General features: G+C 36.1%; 1 protein-coding gene across 1 annotated transcript; it reads right to left on the minus strand.

Moving 5' to 3' along the window:
- Window positions 1–3,042: 3,042 nt before the first annotated feature.
- LOC107599120 (RAB6-interacting golgin-like) lies at window positions 3,043–5,001 on the minus strand. Its single transcript, XM_016290620.1, has 4 exons — window positions 4,776–5,001; window positions 3,912–4,245; window positions 3,322–3,423; window positions 3,043–3,187 (listed from the first exon to the last, which is right to left on the minus strand). The coding sequence occupies exons 1-4, from the start codon at window positions 4,837–4,839 to the stop codon at window positions 3,043–3,045; spliced, it is 645 nt and encodes a 214-aa protein (XP_016146106.1). The 5' UTR covers window positions 4,840–5,001.
- Window positions 5,002–21,603: the final 16,602 nt, after the last annotated feature.

The following is a 21,603-nucleotide window of genomic DNA, read 5'->3' on the forward strand; positions in this document are numbered from 1 at the left end:
TTTAAAAAAAATTGGAATGGGAAAAACGCCGCGTCTTTAGAACGCTGTGTCATGCGCAAAAGCGCAACAAAAAACGCAAGACGGAGTGAAAAGACGTCAGTCACATTTTTACATTAAAAACAACGGAAAAGCAGCTCGGTGGAATACAAAAAATAAAACATAAAACAAAACGTCCTGTGTGAATAGCCCCTTAAGGTCCTATCACCAGATTTTTTTTTTTGAAAGACACAGGCCTATTTTTGATAATGCGTTCGTTCGCTTCCTTGCATAGCATCATTTTCATTGGCTAAAAGATCATTGGGTTTTTCGAAATGAAGGGCTATTGTATTTCGCTTTTTTTTAAAAAAGTAAATAAATAAACATAAATAATAATACATTTTAAATTATTAAAAAACACCAAAGGACAAATCATCATTGAAATGTGTTTTGTAAATGTATTTCTTTGCCTGTTATGATTTTTCAACAGATGATTTTATAATGTGTGTAATTGAAAACATGACTCATAACTCTGTGGATTGACATAATGGCATTGTGATCAAAACAGACTCAACAATCCAGCTAAACGCATGAATTACAAAAGGAGTGAGTAATTAGTAATCGAAATCAAACCCAGAACAAGGACAATACACTTAAGTTCACGTCTCAGAATATATAGGCCTAATATATATATATATATATATATTAATTACCGTAATGAATTTTAAAAAGAAATAACATTAACAGTCGTTGCTTTTCATTTTACATTATGTTGCATGAGGGTAACCTAATCATCATATGATCAAAACCGGATAACCCATGAATTGCCAGAAGGCAGAATGTTTTAGTAAAAGTTGACCCCCCCCCAGAGTTTCTCGGGTTACGGAGTCTTTTCAAACTGTCCCGACGGACTGAGAGCACATAAATCAGAAATGCGCTCTCACAAACTGGGCTTTACGAAAATCTTCTTTGCTCTATTTACTTCCAGGATTTGTCAGTCCATGTAGCCAAGGGGTAGTCGGTCTTATTTTGGGATTCAAGTTAGACGAATGTATGCTTTTATGTAACTGAATTAAAAAAATGCTAACCAGTTTTAAAGAAAAAACTAGTCTAAACCTTTTATGCAACTGGCCCCAATAGAAAAGAAGAGAATATTGTATTTCATATTGTGGTGGGAGATTGGCAGAGACAGGACGGTTAGAAGTATAGAAATGCATATCCTAAGCTTGCTGTGCACACAGGAACCGCAACTATTTTGCTGTACTCAAATACAAGTACATACTCAACTGAGCAGAGCGTTTATAAAATAAATAGAAAGATTCCTGCCCTGGTAAATGATTCTCAAAGGCATATTAAAATATTTTATAAAAGGTTATTCTAAATTATTACAAAAATATTTTAGGTGAGAACGGGGGGATTTGAGCCTGTGGGGAAGTTGAGCCACCCCTTGTTTCTAGACAACCTTGTTTCAAGACAACAAAATTGGTGATATGACCACACATATTTGAGGAGTTAACCATTTTACTCACTCTGTGATTGAGAGAGGCCCGTGGAATAATTGGTAACTACATTTAGGTAAAAAAAAAACCAATTCAAAGTGATTTGAGGACTCATACTTCTTGCGTCTGAACAATTACAGACAAATATACTGAAAAAATATCATGCATGTGTTTGTGATTTAGGAGGTTATAATATGAGCCTATACTGTTAGCATGATGTTAGCTCTAAACTGCTGAATGATACAAGTTTGTTAAAATGTTTGGAGTGGGGTAATTTGAGCCGACAGTCTTGGGGTAAGTTGAGCCAGTGGCTCACCCCTTCTTATGATTATAAAGTATATTTTTACTGTAATACTACATAGTTCATTAATTTTAGACCAAACATTTTTTATTTTGTTCTTTGTTTTGAACTTGATTTTGTTCTCAATTTTAAATAGGCCTCGTTTATGAAAATTGTCCATTGAAGTTTTATGAAACGGTATTTCCCCGCAACATTCATAAGTGTGGGGAGGGGCGTGTTTAGAACGCTTGGTTGAGTGCATCAGATAAGATGACGACGAAGAAGTGCTGCTGCAGCCTCAAGTTTTCGAAAGTTATTACACATGCACCTGAATAATTATGTATGTAATATGTATGTTACAATTATGAAAATGTTATTAACTGTTATTAACAATTAATGTCTGATAAAGCAGTGTTTTTTTTTTGAGCAGCGCTGCTTTGTGTACAGCCGTTACCGGGGAAACCTTGATCTCTACCTCTCCAACAGCACCACCTGCTGGCAGAGAATGAGTTTGCATATATATGCGGCCTGGGAAACACTGGACTATGGTATAAATAAATTCAACTGTATAACAGTTTCACTGCAATTCATGTTATAATGATAGAATTAAATAACAATAAAAAAATACATATGCACTTATCTGTACATATTAATGCAGTTATTTTTAAGCGGTTGTTGACATCCTATCTAAAACGTGATTTAGCCAAAAAAAAACACCTTACCACTCTAATATGTCATACAATATCTGTGTGTACAAAGGTTCTGCGCGATCCTCTTGTTCAATAGTCTCTGGGTCTGAATCCGGCTCAAATTGATATGGCAATATTGACGCCATCCTTAACTAAACCGGCGCAGACGAAACTTGCTGCTTTAGCAAGGGGAGGGACAATACCGAAACACTGTCTAAGCTGTTCACCCATCACAACGCACTGGGACAGTTAACCAGAACTAATCGAGTCGTTTGTGCCAGGATGGGGCGAAAGGTATTGTAATAATGTAAATTATGTAAAAAAATTATGCGTTTTTCGAACCACCAAGCATGAGAGCAAGTTCTAGTACATCCCCAAAACAAATTCAAGACATTGTAAAAGAGCATAATAGGACCCCATTAATTATGTACTGGATGCACTAGGTTAGGGTAGCACTGTAGATTTGCTACTTTAAGGTGATAAATTTGAGGAAGTGGCACATAAAACAAAGTGAGAGGGATTTCAACAAGAAGCTAGTGTGAACTTGGTTTGCAGTACACTTGGAATGGACCTTAAAAAATGGACTACAAATTCATATTTACCATGCCTGGGAATAATCCATGCTGGATTGCTCTATCAGTTTTCTGAGAATCCCAATGTCACTGGACACAGAATCATCCAGTAACTGAAGTTCTCTCTGGATCTTCTTCAGTTTCACAGCTTCAGCCTGTGTCTGTTTGGACCTGGGAAATAGATATGTCTAAAACATTGTGCTTTTAGTTTTCACACAATACATTTGGATTTTCATACATACAAAGGGTTCTACTCCAGACTGATTGATTTTGATAGTGGTTTAAAACTAGAGATTTGCTCTTACTTTTCAGCAATGGTTTTTGTAAGGAGAGCTTTTCTTTTTTTATTCTTCTCTTCCATTATCCGTTGCTCCCACTGCAACTGCTGCAGATGGTTCTTCTCTCGCCTGTCATAAGAAAAGTTTGATGGAGTGATATATTTGAAGCCATTACAACACAAAAATAACATATGTTCATCTACACTGATTCCTACAGATTTAATGTGCATTACTTTAATATACCCAGTAAAGGATTTTTGAACACTTTTGGAGCATTATTTCACTATTCATTATATATAAATAGCTTTAGAATATCTGTCACTTTTTTATTTTGGAGTTAAATATGATCCAAAAATTATCTTGTATAGTTATATAAATTAGTGAAAGTGAAGTGACCCGTGGCCAAGTATGGTGACCCATACTTGGAATTTGTGCTCTGCATTTAACCCAAGTGCACACACACAGTAGTGAACACACACACACCGTGAACACACACCCGGAGCAGTATAGTTATATCAATTAAAAATAATTAATATAAAATATTATAATACCAAATATATTTACATCAGTGCATGAATATCTGAGCTAGTGTTTGCAAAGGAAATAGACTTACTAACAATTCCACTTCCTCTTTGCCCAGCTCTTTGATGACTGCTGGTGGTGCAGACTCTGCAGGTGATTCTGGGTCATGCTTAACAGGCTCTGCTTCATGTTTAACCAGTTGCGTCTCCAACGGGTTGGACTCGTCCTGTGATTTGACAGGAGCAGGAGGAGTGATAGCAGGTGGGTCTGGGGGCTTGGTAAGCTGTTGGTCGGGTGGAAGAGAGTGGCTGCCCTCTTTCTGTTTGGCTGCCAGCTGCAGTGCCCTTTCCCGCTGCAGCTGCTGTCTGCTCAGGTTAGTCGGAGCGGCTCTCCGGCCACGACCCAATGTGACAGACACAGCCTGGTTTACTGGATAAGAGCACATTAGAGCAGATTTATCAGTATTCACAATTAGAGTTAGTGGTCGTGTCTTAAAATCTAGAAGAGGATCCAAACCCGATGTCTTGTTACGCAAGTCGACATGTATGGTTTGAGACACATTTTACGTACTTAATAACTTAAATAACAATCAGCATCGTTATATGTACATTACGTTACGTATACAGACAGATTGCACGAATGAAGAACGTTTTTGAGTGATTCAACATGTACTCACTGAGGTCGCCGTTGTGTTTCCATCTTTGCAGTTCTTCCTCTGAAAAACACATTAGAGCAGATTTATCAGTATTCACAATTAGAGTTAGTGGTCGTGTCTTAAAATCTAGAAGAGGATCCAAACCCGATGTCTTGTTAGGCAAGTCGACATGTATGGTTTGAGACACATTTTACGTACTTAATAACTTAAATAACAATCAGCATCGTTATATGTACATTACGTTACGTATACAGACAGATTGCACGAATGAAGAACGTTTTTGAGTGATTCAACATGTACTCACTGAGGTCGCCGTTGTGTTTCCATCTTTGCAGTTCTTCCTCTGAAAATCCAGCCCACGCAGCCATTCTCAGTTCCCTTTAAAGTTACTTGCAACTAAATTGCAAATCACTTTTTATGAAAGACAAATATATGTGGGTTAAATTTGTTTTGTTTTTTCAACATACACACGCGAAAATGAACTTTACATTCTTATCTGGCCGCCATGTTTGTGTATAATGACTGCCACGTTCAAGACCCTAGAAAGGCCCCTTCGCGTGTGCCTTGGAATTTGCCCGTTTTTTTAAATATATTTTATATACTATTATGCAAGTGTAATGTTGCGACTAAAATACAACTTTTTAAATTGTATAACTTTTGATAATGAAGTGAATAAAAAAAAGAAGGCAATAGTTTTAGGTGTTTGAACTTTACCATTTCTATGGGCTCATATCAAAACAAACCAGTTCCATTCTTGTCCTTAATTGTCATGGGAATAATCCCTGCATGATTATATCTACTTCCCTACTTTATAAAAAATGAGTAGGATGTATGCAGTCTTCAGAAACAGAAAGTAAAGGAGACGAGTCTCAGCACTGAAAAATTTATTAGGTCAAGCTTTAGGGGAACCCTTGTCACAAAGATAGATAGATATTACATTGACTACTTTAAATCGTTTTGTGTATATTGGATATTAGGCTAGTTTTAGGTAGGCCTGTAAGACATTAAAGGATATGCTTGTATGCATAGAGAAGTGAATTAAACTAGCTAGGCTGTATGGTTTTGTATAACTATTGCATGAAAAATATGTTTAAATATTGTACGAAAGGTGTTTGGTTTTTAGTAGTCCTCCAGGTAAGCTACATCAGACTATTGGAGTCAATGGCTAATTTTGTTTATCCTCCTCTTCTTGCTCCAATTACCCTCTTCTCATTCACTGAGCCATCCTGCACTCCTAGTGGTAGAGAGGTCAGAGGTTAATGAAAGAGCATGCTTGGTGATAAAAAGCATGAAATCCATAGAGAAAAAGAAATGTCAAACAGTTGTATCAAGTTACACTTTTGCTTTATTGCCAGAAGCACCCATGATTGTGGCAGGAGTAAGCGCAGAGCTCAGTCTGTCTGTGTGGGGCTGTGAGAGGCCCTGTAATTTCTCTGGATCAACTGCTTATCTGTGTGATCTGGCACGTGTTGCCAAATTAGTCCTGAATGAGTGAATTCTTGTTTGCTACTTTTGCTGCAACACTGATGTCTGATTTCCCATTATTACCATTAGCATCAGTGAGCCATTCTGAGTATGACCTCCATTTCTGGTGGGTGGTTTGGTAGCCTGCGTGTGTTGAACTGCCAGTGTTGGCAAGTAAAAGTTCTTAGTGGTCAAACATTGAGATAGATAGATAGATAGACAGATAGATAGATGTGATATTAGTATTAGTATTTCACATGCATTGAAAGATATCGTATTTAGACAGGCTTTAAAGGGTAAATAAATAAATGAAACATTGTATGCATTAAAACTGATTGTTTTATGCATTTTTCAAAATATTATACAAATACATTACATAAATAAAAATATTGATATGATTACTATATAATTATTATACAAAATATAAAACATTTCAATTGTTTATGTGTGTGTGTGTGTGTGTACATATGTGAAGGTAATTTAAAATTAATTCATATTCATTGCATTGCATTGATATATATGTGTCTGTCTGAATGCACTCTTACACTCTAATTACTTCACATACGTTTTGAAATGTCTCTTATTGTGATTCTTCACAAATATCACCTATTAATTCATTTAAATTGGCAGCCATCTTTGACATATTTGATGTGTTTGGCCCATTGCCCTCAAGGTGCAGTGTTGTCATGACATAACACTTCATGCAGACAGGAAACCATAAATAAAAAACTTGCAGCTAACAGTCCCCTTAATTATGTCTAGTCTCTCTTTCTGTTTTCTGCTCACTCTGTATTATTTTTTTTCTGGGTCTGTATGTCAACACGCAGAGGACAAATATGCTTCTGGCCTCCCAACCATTCTTCAACTTTATTTTGTTAAAAAGTCAAGCACTGTTAATTGCTCTACACAGGGAAACTAAACAATCACTACCACTTCACAGCAGCTTTTTACAGGCAGACATATCTTTGATCCATCTGGAATTATGTGTGCACATTAAAGGAGAAACACCTCAGGAAAGAATAAGACAGACTGATGCGTGGGCTACATATGGCAGGGTGAGTGAACATGAGCTTGTGTTAAATTAAGATGGAAGATTCTTTGGCCCGGTCCTGACCATATTCTGATTCACAAGAAAAGCCTGTGAGCAATGTCCACCATTACCCAACAGAACAAGCAGCCTGAATGAATTTGCAGTTCATACGTTTATACTTCAGAGCAAGGATGGCAGTGAAATCACTCCTACATCTGAATGTAAGACAAGAATGAATTCAGAACAAATATGGTTTTATTAGATACAAGTCCTCCCCATTAATAAAACCACATTTATTGCAGGATTGAAATAACATCATAATCTTGGAATGAGTAATATTGACCATGTATGTCCTAAATGAGAAATTTGTGCAAGGAACATCACCCAACACCTTGCTAACAAGTTCTGTTTGGCTATCGAAAATTAAACAAACAGATAAAGTTTCTTTTAGACATAATAGGTACATATAAATCATATGGAATGATTTGAGAGAGAGAGAGAAATCATAAAAAATGAATGATTCATGATGTGTTATATCATAAAATAGCCTTTTCTTTGCTTAGAAAGATATATATTTAACAAAACTACGGCTTCACGGTCCAGTATGAAGAGATACTTATTTTGTGAGCCTGATAAATTTGCACATTAGATCAAGTTTTACATTTTAGACCATGTAAGGGAAACGGGAAGAGCTTTGGCAGCATTCTCAGAACTTTGGCGAACTTTCTGGCAAAGTTGTATTAAAGTTATGAACAAACGATCTTTTCCAGTAATGTTAGAAAAACGTTTGTTCAGAGTTATCTAGTATTTAATAAAGTTGTCAAAAATGTGATTTATACATGATTAATGGAATGTTTTATTTCTAAAACTAATTTTTTTTCAGAACGTTTAGAGAACATTCAGAAGTAACATTCCAATAATGTCTGCAAAATTATAAAATGGAATGTTCCCTTAATGTTTGCTTGACAATAATCTTTTTTTTTAAACATTACAAAACTGGATGTTTTAAATATTCAGAAATACTGTACTTAATGGAAACTTTAGCAAAACATTCTTAGAACACGTTTTTGCTGGGTAACACAGCTGACAGCCATATATAACTTATGGGCAGTTAAGTAGGAATCAGTACAGGAACAGCAAGTGCACATCATGGCCTCCCTGTGACTTTTAGCAATCAATAAAAACGCACTTCCCTTAATCAGTCAGGGAATGGGTCAAAAAGACAAACAGCCAATTGATGGTTGACCTCAAGGAAGGTTGAGGTCAATATGGGGATGATTAGGGGTCAAAGCTGTCAAAGACTGAACTTTAGGCAGATGTAATGGTTTCAGATCCCATATGTTTTGACTCTCCCACATTTGTGTCCGTCACAGAGCAGTTCTTTCTGTTTATGCTTTGAGACAGAGTTTCAGTTTCCAGGCATGGCCATCTGCAAAGAGTTTAGGGGAGCAGAGACGGATCTGTGTGATGTCATGCGCTGATTAGAAAAGACAGAAATTATCCTGTGATCATTTGCTGTCTCTTTCACTACATGTTTATCATAAAACTGTTCCACTTTCTCTCCTTTAACCCATCTCTGATATGTTTGTCACACGCTGTAAAAAAAGAAAAAAGTAAATATAAAAACAACCAAAGATTAATTGCTCATTTTTGGGACAAATGACAAATTCAAATCAATAAGCACTGCAGGTGAGTTGGATTAATGCAGTTTTTTTCTTTGGAGTTCAAATAGACTAAAGCTCTGTTGTTCAATTTCATTCGCCCTCTTAAACTGTATCAATTTGATTGCATAACTTAACCATTTTATTGTCATGTTTAGTAAATTATTGTCTTGTGATGTCAGTGTGCACTTGTTCCTCTGCTCAAAATGAGATGTTAGTTGATTGTTACTGTTGTCATAGTTGAGGTCTGTGTTTTTATCTCATATTTATCTTATAAGTATTTATTTGATGTTGTTAATATTTATGCGATATTGTTTAAAACAAAGATTTTGGTCTCAAATATATACGTCCAATAGAAAACAAGATGAATCACATAACATTTTAAAATAATGTAAATTCTTACTTAATACTTAATGATAATGGGTTACAATAATGACAGATTTTAAGCATGTTCGTGGCATTCTAACAATAAAATTTTTATTTTTACACACTACACACGCCGCTCTCTTTTCATGTTCTCTTGTATATTTACCCCTATACTGGCATGATGTGGCATTGATTGACATAATTTGTGAGTTATGATATTAGAGGTGTCCAGAACAAGAAGATTTTGGCTTGTCTCCTGAATCATGTCACCTGAACCTGACTCCACCTACAGTCTATATTTGTGCACAAACGACTTGAATTAGCAGTTCTGCTCAGAGACCAGTCCAGGCTCTGATCCAGGACTTCACTGCAAGTCTCCTGGACAGCCACCCACAGCACATCTGGCAGAACCTCAGACATACAGCAAAATAAATATCAAGATGAAACAAGGGTAGATTGTGTAAGAAACTTGAGACAATAAAGACGGTTCCACAGCAATGCTTTGTAGGCAGAAATAGATGGTAAATAGTTGAGAAAGGCATAATTTTTATAGAGAAAAGGGAGGTATACGTTAGTGTAAGCAAAGACTATTTTAAATGAAACAATTTGAGTAATCATTTCATAGGAAATACTACAAATGTTAGTGTAAATAATAAATAATGTAAATTCTGTCATAATTTTCTCACTTCCATGTTGTTCTAAATCCATATGATGTTCTTGCATGGAATACAAAAAGAGACATGTGGGACTTTAAGATAGAAAGGAATCTTTGCACAAAAGTGAATGAGTTACTTTAGAAAACAAACAATTTAAGATTATACATTATTAATCTTAAGATTCTAATCTACATAAATGGTTTGAACAGTTAATGAAAAACACTGTAATGTGATCCTTTAAGTATTTTGGAGTGATGTCTGGTATTGTTTAACTTTAAACAGATGCTATGAATCATGAGTCATTTTTTTGTTAGCACAAATCTTGCTGGTACAATTGGTAATCGCAAGGAATTTAACAGTTCTGGTTACGATTTCTATTCCTCTTTCCGATTCTGTTTCCTATTATTGATTCTTTTGAATTTGAAGATAGTCAGTACTAAACTAATTTACAATAAATCTCACAAACCTGTAGTACAAATTCTTAGTTCATGGAGTCGGACATGACAAAATTATTGACTTTCAGTTCAGGACGCGAGTCAGATTAATTGAGAAACTGCTCCAACTGATTCGTATGTATTTGTGATTCACTAAAAAGAAACGGAATCAGACTTCACTCGTTGTGTTGCATTTTTAATTCACAAAAAAAGAAACGGTTCACATTAGTAATTAGCTTGGGAATTGTAGGCTACTTCACTTTTAGCTTAGTCGTATAAAAAGCAACATATCTGAGACATAGTTCGAGTTGGGAATCGGACTTCACTGGTCGTGCTATACGTTTTGCACTTCAGGGAACATTTTAGTATGCTGTTCTGAAAAATGCACGCACGAAACAGAACTCCATGAAAATCACTCGATTCTTATATTTATATATGTGTGTATATGGTAGTTTGGCTTGCATTTGTTAACAGCTGCAAAAAAGTCAAATATGTATATAGTTTTAGCACTATTTGTTTGTGGACCAACAGTTCTTGCATTTGTTCTCCATCTCTCCCAGTGGTCTTCTAAAAGTTCATTAATGAACATATGGTCATAATCAGTGTTGAGGAAAGTTACTTTTAAAAGTAATGCATTACAATATTGCGTTACTCCATAAAAAAGTAACTAATTACGTTACTTAGTTACTTGAAAAAAGTAATCTGATTACGTAACTTGCGTTACTTGTAATATATTACCCCCAACACTGGTCATAATTCTTGAAGTGTACCCATCAGCCAGATGGAATTGGCCCACCCTAAACCCCCATCACCTGTGCCTGCAGCCTACTCAACCCACCTCAAGATGCACTCAACACCAGGCGCAAGGCCTTGAATAGTTTATATGGGATTTTTTATATATTTACTACAGGAGAAACTGGCACAGTCACAGGCACCTTCTTCCATACAAGCATGCCACTGTTGTGCACACCCCACCCAACCGCAGCCCCCTAATGCGAAGAACAGTTACTGTAATGCATTTGTTCTGTTGTTATATTACACACACACACACACACGCCTGGGTGATTTACTGCCTCTGTCTACTTTATGAATGTAATTAAACGTTTACAGTTACTTTGCATTTGGAGGAAAGTGCTGCCTGTGTGTTTTGTGGAAGGTTTACAGCAGCGTGAGATGTTGTTGAGTTTTAACAAGAGGCCACAGGCTTTCTTTGATGTATCAGCAACATGGCGAGCTTGTCCATCGCAAGACAGCAGTGTTGATTATGGGTTTGCTTTCCTGTTTTTTACCAACTGAAATCATTTAATTATCCTCATGTTGTCAAGTCGGCTTCATATGGGACAAAACAAATATTAACCATAACCGCCGTAATAAAACATTTGTTTGGTTTAACCTTCAGCAAGGCAAATGAGCTAAACAACAGCTGTGTATGCAGTTTCGTGGCTTACATGTCTGTATGTCAACAGGTTTTCCTCTGTCGATGATACTTAGTTGTAGTTTATGTTAAGGACTAATATGTTTGACTAAGGACAGAACAGACTAAATCAAAACAGGCTAACAAATGTTAGCTGTGCTTATTGTTTTATTTCTAGTGGCCTATAATGTAATGATGAATAATATGAGTATAATGGCTAATATTTCCCAGGACACATGCTATGCACAACATTTTAATACTGTCAGACACAATAGGTTATATTTGGTCATTTTCATATTACATTCTGTGTGATATCAAAATAACTCAAATTAAAACTGAAATAAAAATGTATTAAAACTAAATAGACAGATTAAAAACTACTAAAAATGAAGAAAAAAAATTACTTAAATTAAAATAAAAACAGAAGATATAGAAAGAAAAGCTGATTAAAAATATTGATAACATCTATAATAGTATTTAAATGATACTGAAATAACACATATAATACTAATGATGTTAATCAGTGTAATTTTTTTAATTAAATTAAATGCATGATATGCTGATTAATTGTTATTTGTTAAACATATAAAAAATCCCCAGTTGAATATAATTGAAGACATATTTACATTACATAGACATTTTTTCATGTATTTTTTTGTTAAATTCATTTTATATAAATATAAAACATTTTTGCAAACAACTTAAAAGATTTCCATGCCTTAGTGTATACTGGGGAGCAAATCCATGGTGAATTTAATCCAAGATTGTGTCCTCTGTAGGGTAAATGTTCAGGAACTAGCGTTTGGGTCCCCTTAAATTGTAGGTGGTAAGTCATCTAATTATTCAGCCCTGGCAGCCATGACAGACATGCTGTCATCAGTACATGGTACAGTGTGGAGGATACACGTCAATCAGCCTCCAACCTCTGGCACTTCTCATTATGTACATTTGCCTGATGCTGTCAAGAGACTTTGTGAAAGTAAACTAGTTTTTTCCCTTGTTAGATACTGGAGAGTTAAAATGACATGCAGCCAGTGAGGGACCCTGAAAATGTGTTTTTGCTTTAGCTCAGCTGAATTCGAAGAGAAGGGAAACTAAAAGCATCTGTCTTTATTTTAATGTAAGTTATATGTATACAAAACATGCCTAACTTCACCAATTTTCCTGTGACGTTCTTAACTGGTTTCATTTGTTACATATTTATGGTGTGGTGTTAGAGCTGTATGTTTAGTGTATGATGTCTATAGCAAGACTTTAAAAGCTGTTGCTAGTGAAATCTCTATAGTGATGATACAATTAATGCTGCTATGGAAGTTTCCGTGCTGCACTCAACTTTTTCCTTTTACATAATCAAACAAAATATAAAAAAGAAACATATGCTAGAAAAATGTTAAAAATGTTTTTAAAAATCAATTATTTTATTATTATGTTTTTATTTTCAACCATACATTCTTTATATAGTGAGAAGAGGAAAAAATTAATGCACAAAATGTAAATTAATTGCAAATTAATATTTGCTGAAAGAAGTCCCCAAATGAAAATAACTCAATGAAGACTCAGACAAAAACATTAAATTTACTTTATTAAGGTATGATTAATTAATTTCCTTACTCTATTTTCAATGTAATTAATAACATTAAATTAAAGTGCTTATTTGATTTGACATAAATTCAAAACATTTATTGCATGATAGCAAGCAACCATTTCAAATGTATGGTTTGAAATTGCACAACAAGTCTATGTTGCAACATCTAAAATAATTGTAACAGGTCAGAATAATAAGTCAATATTAAAAATGGCAAATGAAGCACATTTAGGAACACACATGTATTCAGTAAATACATTTTGACACTAAATAGGTAAATAATTTCGCTACTGACTGTGGGCCCTAAGGGTTCTGTCTATGACAATTCACTTGGAAAAACTTCATTTAGACACTAATGGGAAACAAACCTCTCACAGAGTTAATGAGCGTAAGTCACTTTTTTCCTTGTTCATTCAGTCCAAATGAAAAATAACCAAGAGTGACAGAAACAAATGCAATCAGATCTCAGTGGCCTGCTCATGAACTGTCACTCATGGGGAAAAAACACTAAATTTTTACTTCCCACACATAATTTTTCTTCCCTGACGGAGATCGATCACACACAGCCTCAAAATCACACTTCGAGCATCAGAAGGTGTGTTTGCATGAGAGCAGGAGCAGAGCGTGTGCTTGTAGTCGTGACATATTTGTGTTTTCAGTTAAAAGAGTGAACGAAAACATGCAAATGTCCATGGTGTTATATTCAAGAGGAGAGATTTTCTCATTGTGTGCCATGTGTGATTACGTCAAAGCAAACTTTAAAGTCACTCAGGAGCCTTGAGGAGTAATTTTTTGAATGCGTGTCCCCTGAGATGTCAGACTGAATATAATGTATCCCTGTTGTCTCTCACCACAACAGGAAGTTTTTTTTTTTTTGCTTTATGTTCATGAGAAAATACTGTGAGAGCTAGATCTCCAGCAACCCACGGCTTTCACACTGCATGTCTGTGACAGCTGTATTGGATTAAATGATTGACTCATTACAGTAACTGCCGAGAAGTGACGGAGTCAGTAAGTAGATAAACAAAGCTCTCTGGAATACTTTGTTCTGATTGGTCAATCACGCCATCCAGCGGTCTGATATTTCTTATTAATTTCACCATCACCCATGGCAACGCTTTATATCAGGGTAAATGAAACCAGCACTACTTTCAAGTAGTGATGGGAGAAACAAAGCCTGTCCAAACTGTGAATCAGTTCAACCAACTGCTTCGCAAAAAGATTCAACGTTTGAAGCACTCGAAACACTGCTGCTGGTCAAAATGGTGGAAATGCAAATTGAACACAACCCAAACGTGCAGTCACTTTTTTCAAAGGTATTAAATGTAATCTACAAATTATTAAATACCTTATATTAGGCACTGGTTCATAAGTTTACCAGATCAATGTCCTCTAGCGACGAACCATCAGAATTCAAGCTTTGAATCCTAGGTAATGCCTAGCCTCATGTCCTCGCATGATTTTGCCAGTACTGATTGATAGGATGTTAACTACAAATATATAGTTTAGTCATGAAACTCTAGATGGCGCAGGCTGATGTTTTGTTAACGTAACTGATGATATTCAGAGAGTTAAACGACTTGGCACAATCTGATTGGTTCATGCTGCATATGCAACCAATGAGCTTACTGCCTTGCATTTATATGGCTGGCTAGCAATCACTAGAGATTCCTGCAGCACGCTTTCAGAGTATCTCTGAAACCCTCCACCTTCCCCAGCTCCACCTGTATAGATCTGCTACGGGTTATTTTATATGCTATTTGTGCAGCAGCAGTATGTCTTAAATACTCATGGCACCGTATCGCTGTATGCATTGGCAGTAGCAAGTTCCTGTACTTGCTTGCAGCAGCAGCAATAATCTACAACTACAGCAATAACCAACAGCAGCAGCAATTCAGCAGCAGCAGCAGCAGCGTAGCAGATCTGTTCCGCCAAGACCAAATACATTAACATTGTCATATCCATCACCATACTAAAATCTTCCGAGAGTTGTCATGATTAAACTATAAAGTTTTAATAATCATTAATTGAGAATAGGGAAGTTCGTACCACAAATATAACGATAATGACACAGAGGAACCACATCCTTTGAATCACTTTAAGAATGATTTTTTCCAGCTGATGAAAACATTGACAGCCAATCTAAATCCAGTCGACTTTAAAGAGCTCACGCATATGACAACTGCATCTAAAGTTAGTGTGAACGCTAATGTAGTTATCGTTATCTGTGTTGATTTGAACAGACCTTAATTCTATGAGAGTATAGACAGAACAATATTGTTGGAATCCCTTTCAGAGAATTTTTATAGATAAAAAAAAATATTGTTTTGCATTTATAAGGAGACTGAGAGTGACCTCCCTCACCGCTCTGTAAAAGCAAGATAGCGGAGCGCAGTTAGAGCTTTCTGCTGAAGGCAAATTTCTGCAAGCTATTTTTCTGTCTTAGCTACTTACCTCGTCACCTGACATTGTTTACAAAAGCCAAAGGTATCTCAGTTTCGTTACTCCGTAATTTCCAGTTTTCTTGATGTGGCAGGGTGCCGTGAACTAACAGACGTACGAAGGTGTGGCCGATGCACATGTTGTTGTCTGAGACCTAACTTAGTGGTTGGAAAATTGTATAGCACTTTTGAATAACTCGAGCATTTAAAGCAGCAGCTATGACATAACTCCAGCTTATAGTAAACACTTTTATAGTATAGTACTTATAGTAAACACAACGTTATCGTTGGTGTGGATACTAATATAGTTATCATTGTATTAATCTTTAGTTATTGTTCTTGGTGTGAATGGGCATTTTTTACTTTTACTCTAATATTCTCTTAATACAGAACTGCACACATCCCGCGGAAGAACATTCCAACCGAAGCTACTTCTCTAAGTTTATGTCTATGGAGATTCACGCAGGTATAAGTTACTCCGCAGCAGTGACGACCCGACCAGGCTACAATAGTCCAAATATAAGTAGGCCTACTTATTATAAGTGTACCGTAGTGATTCGGAATAAGACAAAAATGCTGTTTGGAAGGTGAATTCATGATGTACTTGTTCATTATATACAGTACATTTGGCAAATTTTTAACACAGAATAAGTTACATAGTGCTGCTTTAAATCACTCAGCAAAGAGCTTCATTTAACACAGCGTGATACCGTGTAACTCTGATCTGTTTGCTTCTGTCAATTTTGCTTTGAAGTGATAACTCCTGAAGTTCTTTGACACAATTTACCCTCAACAGCACTAAATGATGAGTAATAAAAATATTTTCTCCTACCACGAGGAGGCTGCCCAGCCGCTGTTTGAAAGGTCTAATATTTTCCGACCCATATGTCCAGCACTTTTTACAGTTGGCGTCAGTGCATGGAGAAGGTCTAAGTGCAGGCACTTTGAAGTGTTTGTGGTGTCGCCACATCTGCCAACAAGATGTGTTTGCGTGGGATATGGAGCTGAGTTTAAGCCTGGGGATTCAGGGGTTGTCGGTGTTCTTTAACATCATGTGACAATGAACAACATCTCTTTCCTGGTGAGAGAGACTCATAAAATATGACCGTTTATGTTAAGAATCTGCAGGGTGTCTGCATTTTAATTTGTGTTAATATGGTCATTGAACAAGATAATAAGGATTACATGGAAATCATTGACGGGAAGTGACTACATCCATTTCCCTGACATCATTTGGATTAGCATAATACATCCTGAGTAATAAAACTAAAATTGTTCCTGTCAAATTGTCCTAAAACGTGGGCACAGAAAATGCAGAGAGCTGTCATTTCTCATGCCAGTGCATGTCCTAATCCTTTCACACATTCCAAATTTGGGATAGGAATAACGAAGAAACTGATTTCAAGGCGCTTTTAAAACTCCAGGTTCCATTTGGATCTTTAAAAATAGTAACTGCTCGAGACCATGTCTGAGGTTCACTAGCGCCAGGCAGAGCCATCTCCATATTTCTGTTAACCTCTGCACCGACAATTATGACTACAACAGAGCCTGTAACACACTTAAATGATGGCAAAACCACAGAAACTGTAGTTTAATCAGAAGTTTATAGAGCCAGTTTCTGCTGTGCCCATATCTGACACACTGCAAAGCATTTTCACAGTTCATTAGAATGACTTTGCCAAAAGCGGTTGGCCTTGGGGTGTTATTTTTCTCTATAGCTTCAGTCTCGCTGTGCCAATCCCGACAGCAGCTCTGCTATTTGTTACCATTATTAAAGTCATATTTCTCAGCTCGGTTCATAAATTGTACTCGAAATTGGTGAGCGAGCTGCCTGCTCTCTCATTAGCAGGGGCTTTGCTGTGGCCTGGAGATGGCTGTTTGCTTAGAAAAATTCTGCATTGTTTGGTTGGAGCCAACCAATGTGAAATTAATGAAACTTAATCAACATGTTGTGAGCTGTAAATGTAATTGCATTAGGCTTAAATGTATTCAATGATGTTGATAATAGTCGTTTAGCAAATTTTTGTTGTTGTCCAAAGTGACAGTATATTGAAAGTAAAAGTAACTTTGAAAGTTAAAACTTTTATTCAGCAAGGACATATTAAACTGATCAAAAGTAACAGTAAAGACTTTAAAAATGTTACAAAATATTTCTATTTGGTGTCTATTCTTGAATCTGATCATTTTTTTCAGTTTACTGTGGCAAATTTAAGCATATCCATAAAGATCACAGGAATTTCTTAACCAGTAAAGTAAAATTGAATTTAAATGTGTACATCCAAAAATAATTTCCATGATAAACATTTTGCAATCAAGATGATACACAGATCACCAGCTGTATTTCCAGCCATATGATTTATTTTTTTCTTTTTCTCTAAACTGTTTTCCTCCCAAAGAAAAATGAATAATAGACTGTTGGCATTATCCCACAAGTTATTATACAAACCAATCCTGAACCCCCATTGGGGAAAAATGAGCTCAGCTCCAGAAGATCAAGAAGCAGGAAATACCTGCCGCTACGTCCACTCTTTTTTGGGCCCGTTAGATTTAATGGCTCTCTCGGGCTTTCTCTATATTTTACCCTCTTATTTATTTTCTCTCCTGGTGATCTGTTCTCACGAGCCAAGCTGCGATACAATGTAGTTCACCACAAAACAATCTGAAAAGGAAGAGACTGTTCTCAACAACAAAAACATCCCCATGCACTCTTGCTGTGGAAACCAATAGTGAATCATGAGCCTTGGTGGAAAAAAGTTCAGGCAGACTCTGTGTGCATGTGAGAGTTATTTTGGCTCATTATTGTGTAATCTGAAAGGTTAGCGAATTGAAACCAGCATGAGCAATGATTCTTCCAAAGCCTGAGAGGAAAAGAAAATGCCTACAAGGTGATTAAACAAGTTTTTCACAAACAGCAAAACCAACAGATTGCAAGAGACGGATTGTGTTGTTACCCACTCCTTTGAATCTAATTGGGTGGGTTTACAATTAAACTTTGTACAACGTCAATAAATTAGGTGCTAGCTGTAGCTAATTAGCTTGAGTTAGTTAATAGGCTTGCACATATAATTTCCTTCCTTGCTTTGTCATCTAATTTAGCTGGAAGACCCCTGCAAAGTAGTGAAGTAGTAATGTTTCCCTCTCACTTAAACTATGATATAGCATAGAAAACAAGCTTCTGGCTTAGTTGTGGCAGAACTAACACATGTTGCTAGTCAGGCTAGTAGCTAAGGGAGCTCTAATTAGGAAAACAGGCAACCATGTTTACTGTTTGTGCCAGTGTGGTCAATTTTTATCCCCCACACTGTAAAAGCCCAATCCAGTCACAAGGACAAATGTCTGACCTCAGCGACCAATCAACCACATCAGGCCAGGCCAAACAGGGTCACATGATCATTGATGAGGCAGCCGTGGTTTGCGGCTGACATTTTAAGGTGATTGTGGCTAAATGCATTCTCCTCAGTAGTACCAGTCTGACCGCGTTTAGGAACCAAACAATTCTGAAGTACTATGGTGATATGAACATCCATTTCAAATCCTGATGATCTACAGCAGGGATTCCCAACCTTTTTTTTATCAGCTGAACCTAACCTTAACCTAAAATATTTACCTATATCCTCAGAATTTAATTATTATTTTAAATGTAATTATTATTTTCATTTCATTCATATTTTTTAATTAGTTGTTTTAGTTTGTTAATGTATTATTTTATATTTTTATGATTTAATTAATTATTAGCCTTTCATCAACTCACTCAAAAAGTTTATATATGTTTATAGAGGTTTTCTGATACCCAGGACCCTCAAATATGGAAAATATTCTCTTTGAATATATCTAGTCAGAGTATGGTCATATTTAATTTTTGACAGGAATAAAAACGAGGCTGTGAGGGAGTGAGTGATTAATGGATTGTACTGTTGTTTGACAATATACCGATACGTCTTTCCAAATAAGTGTTTAATAGACAAAATCTACATAAATCTGTTATGAAAGTTATGAGATTCTATATATAGTATATTTACCCAAATTTAACACAATATAGTCTTTAACCTGACTAAGGTATATGGTGTATCTTCTTTCTACTCACTATGATGGGAATGTTAGATTTAGAAATCTTTATAAAAATTATTTACAATGACTGTCAGTGGAATAATATGAGCACAGTACGAAAATAAATTACTAAATGTGCTAAAATAACCACGGCTCTCTGTTTGGAATACCAACCCTGTTTAGCAATTCATATTTTAATCAGATTTATCATCATATTCCCCATTGGTCACCCTACCTGTTAGCTCCGCCCCTAATGTACGACATTGGTTAAGCCAATGTTGCAAGCTTTGACAGAGACAGACTACGTTCCATTCTGGAGGGTGTAGGAGACTGAAAACTGTTCCTTGGAATGCATTTCTGTGTCATTTGCTTCACAAATTAAACCTGCGCATAGAATCATGGGATCGAAAGTGTTTATCAGTTGTACCCTTCAAAATCCTTCATTCCGAAGGGCCCTTTGAAGTGGGCATTGAGCACTTCGGTTTGGAAAGACCTTCATTATGGTGGCTATGATTGTTCTCACTCCGAAGTGCCCTTCGGAGGCAAATTTATCCCGTTTGGAACTCTGCAACAGTGTTTTTTTACAGTTTTGGGGGGAATCTCCAAATGGCTTATGGCCTACTTATCTCTGCAGATTGTCATACCAGAAGGCATTTTGACACTTAAAATAGTATATTCCATTTAAAGGGGTCATATGTTGCGATTTCAATTTTTCCTTTCTCTTTAGATTGTTACAAGCTCTTGGTGCATAAAGAAGATCTGTAAAGTTGCAAAGACTAAAGTCTCAAATCCAAAGAGATATTCTTTCAGAAAGGCGGGGCATAGAGGAGAAACAATAATGTAGTATGTGGAAAATAATGTGTTTTTTGAACCTTAAACCACATAAACACATTTCATTACACCAAATACACAAAATAATGTTCTTTTTAGCAACACCATATGACCCCTTTAAAACCATCAATTTGTCATATGATGTAATTTGTCAAAGTTTGAACAGTTTGGATATCAAATTAATGTAATCAGCAGTACATGATAGGGGCAGTGCGTATCTGAATGAACTATTGAATATCAGCATGGCCTATAAAAAGTATGTGTAACTGAGCTCTGGCCTTTGAGCTGACATGTAGAATAAGGTTGAGAGCCGGTACCAGACAACAAGCTGTGAATGTTTATGGTTGTAACTCTGTCACTCTCCTGGCAGAGACCAGCCCCAAATCATCACAATCCTTCATAATGATTTAAAGGGAATATTTTGAGATTTAAATGCATTTTTTTCTTATTTTTCTTTTCCCAACGCCTTGTCAATCCGTGGTATCACATTTCAAAACCCAGAGGACCAATTTTACTGGTATCAAGCCTGTAGTTATAAGGTTAAAGTCTAGTTACGAAAGGCATAAATTCTTAATAAATTTGATTAAAATGAGATTTGAAGCAACTTGCATAAACACCATAAATGAGCATTAATCTTTTTGAAAAATGAGAAATAGTTGTTAAATAAACAACATGTGAATTTTGATGTCGCTGTCCACTGCCAGCTCTAGGCACACAATCATTTGTTGATAATTAATTGTGTCAGTGCAACACTCCCAGTTGTCTGTCAATGTTATGTTTGACTCTCTGTGCCTGGAGTTTGACCCAATTCAGCTCTAATACGACCAAATTTATTAATGTTATTTCTGTTAATACAGACCATTAGCTGCCAGACTGCCTGCGAAGGAAACGAGAAAGATTCAACTTGATAGCAGAAACTGCCAGGTACGGTAACCATTTCTGAATAGGCAAATAGACATTTGGATGCTATTTACACAGATTTATGAAAGAAATACGACTGCAGCCTGAGGGTGTTTTGAACTTTGAAAAATGTATTGAATTTGCTTGGTAAAGAACCAGCATAGATCACTCAAAAACATAACAGACTGACTGCATTGCGTGCTGTGAGTGTTTGCACTTTTTTTCTTGACAAACCGCCTATTCACAGGGAAAAGGACCTGCTTGAATTTTTTACACTGCACTGCTCAAGACGTCTTTGTGAGG

Source organism: Sinocyclocheilus grahami, unplaced genomic scaffold, assembly GCF_001515645.1.
Source record: "Sinocyclocheilus grahami isolate Dianchi unplaced genomic scaffold, SAMN03320097.WGS_v1.1 scaffold260.1, whole genome shotgun sequence".
Classification (NCBI taxonomy): domain Eukaryota; kingdom Metazoa; phylum Chordata; class Actinopteri; order Cypriniformes; family Cyprinidae; genus Sinocyclocheilus; species Sinocyclocheilus grahami.

What these genes read in the sequence shown, in the direction of transcription:
- LOC107599120 (XM_016290620.1), bottom strand. Translation starts at nt 4,839, where the DNA reads ATGGCTGCGTGGGCTGGATTTTCAGAGGAAGAACTGCAAAGATGGAAA. An exon ending in GAAACACAACGGCGACCTCA is followed by an intron (nt 4,246 to 4,775) that starts GTGAGTACATGT and finishes GCTCTTATCCAG; the next exon opens with TAAACCAGGCTGTGTCTGTC. An exon ending in ACAAAAACCATTGCTGAAAA is followed by an intron (nt 3,188 to 3,321) that starts GTAAGAGCAAAT and finishes TCTATTTCCCAG; the next exon opens with GTCCAAACAGACACAGGCTG.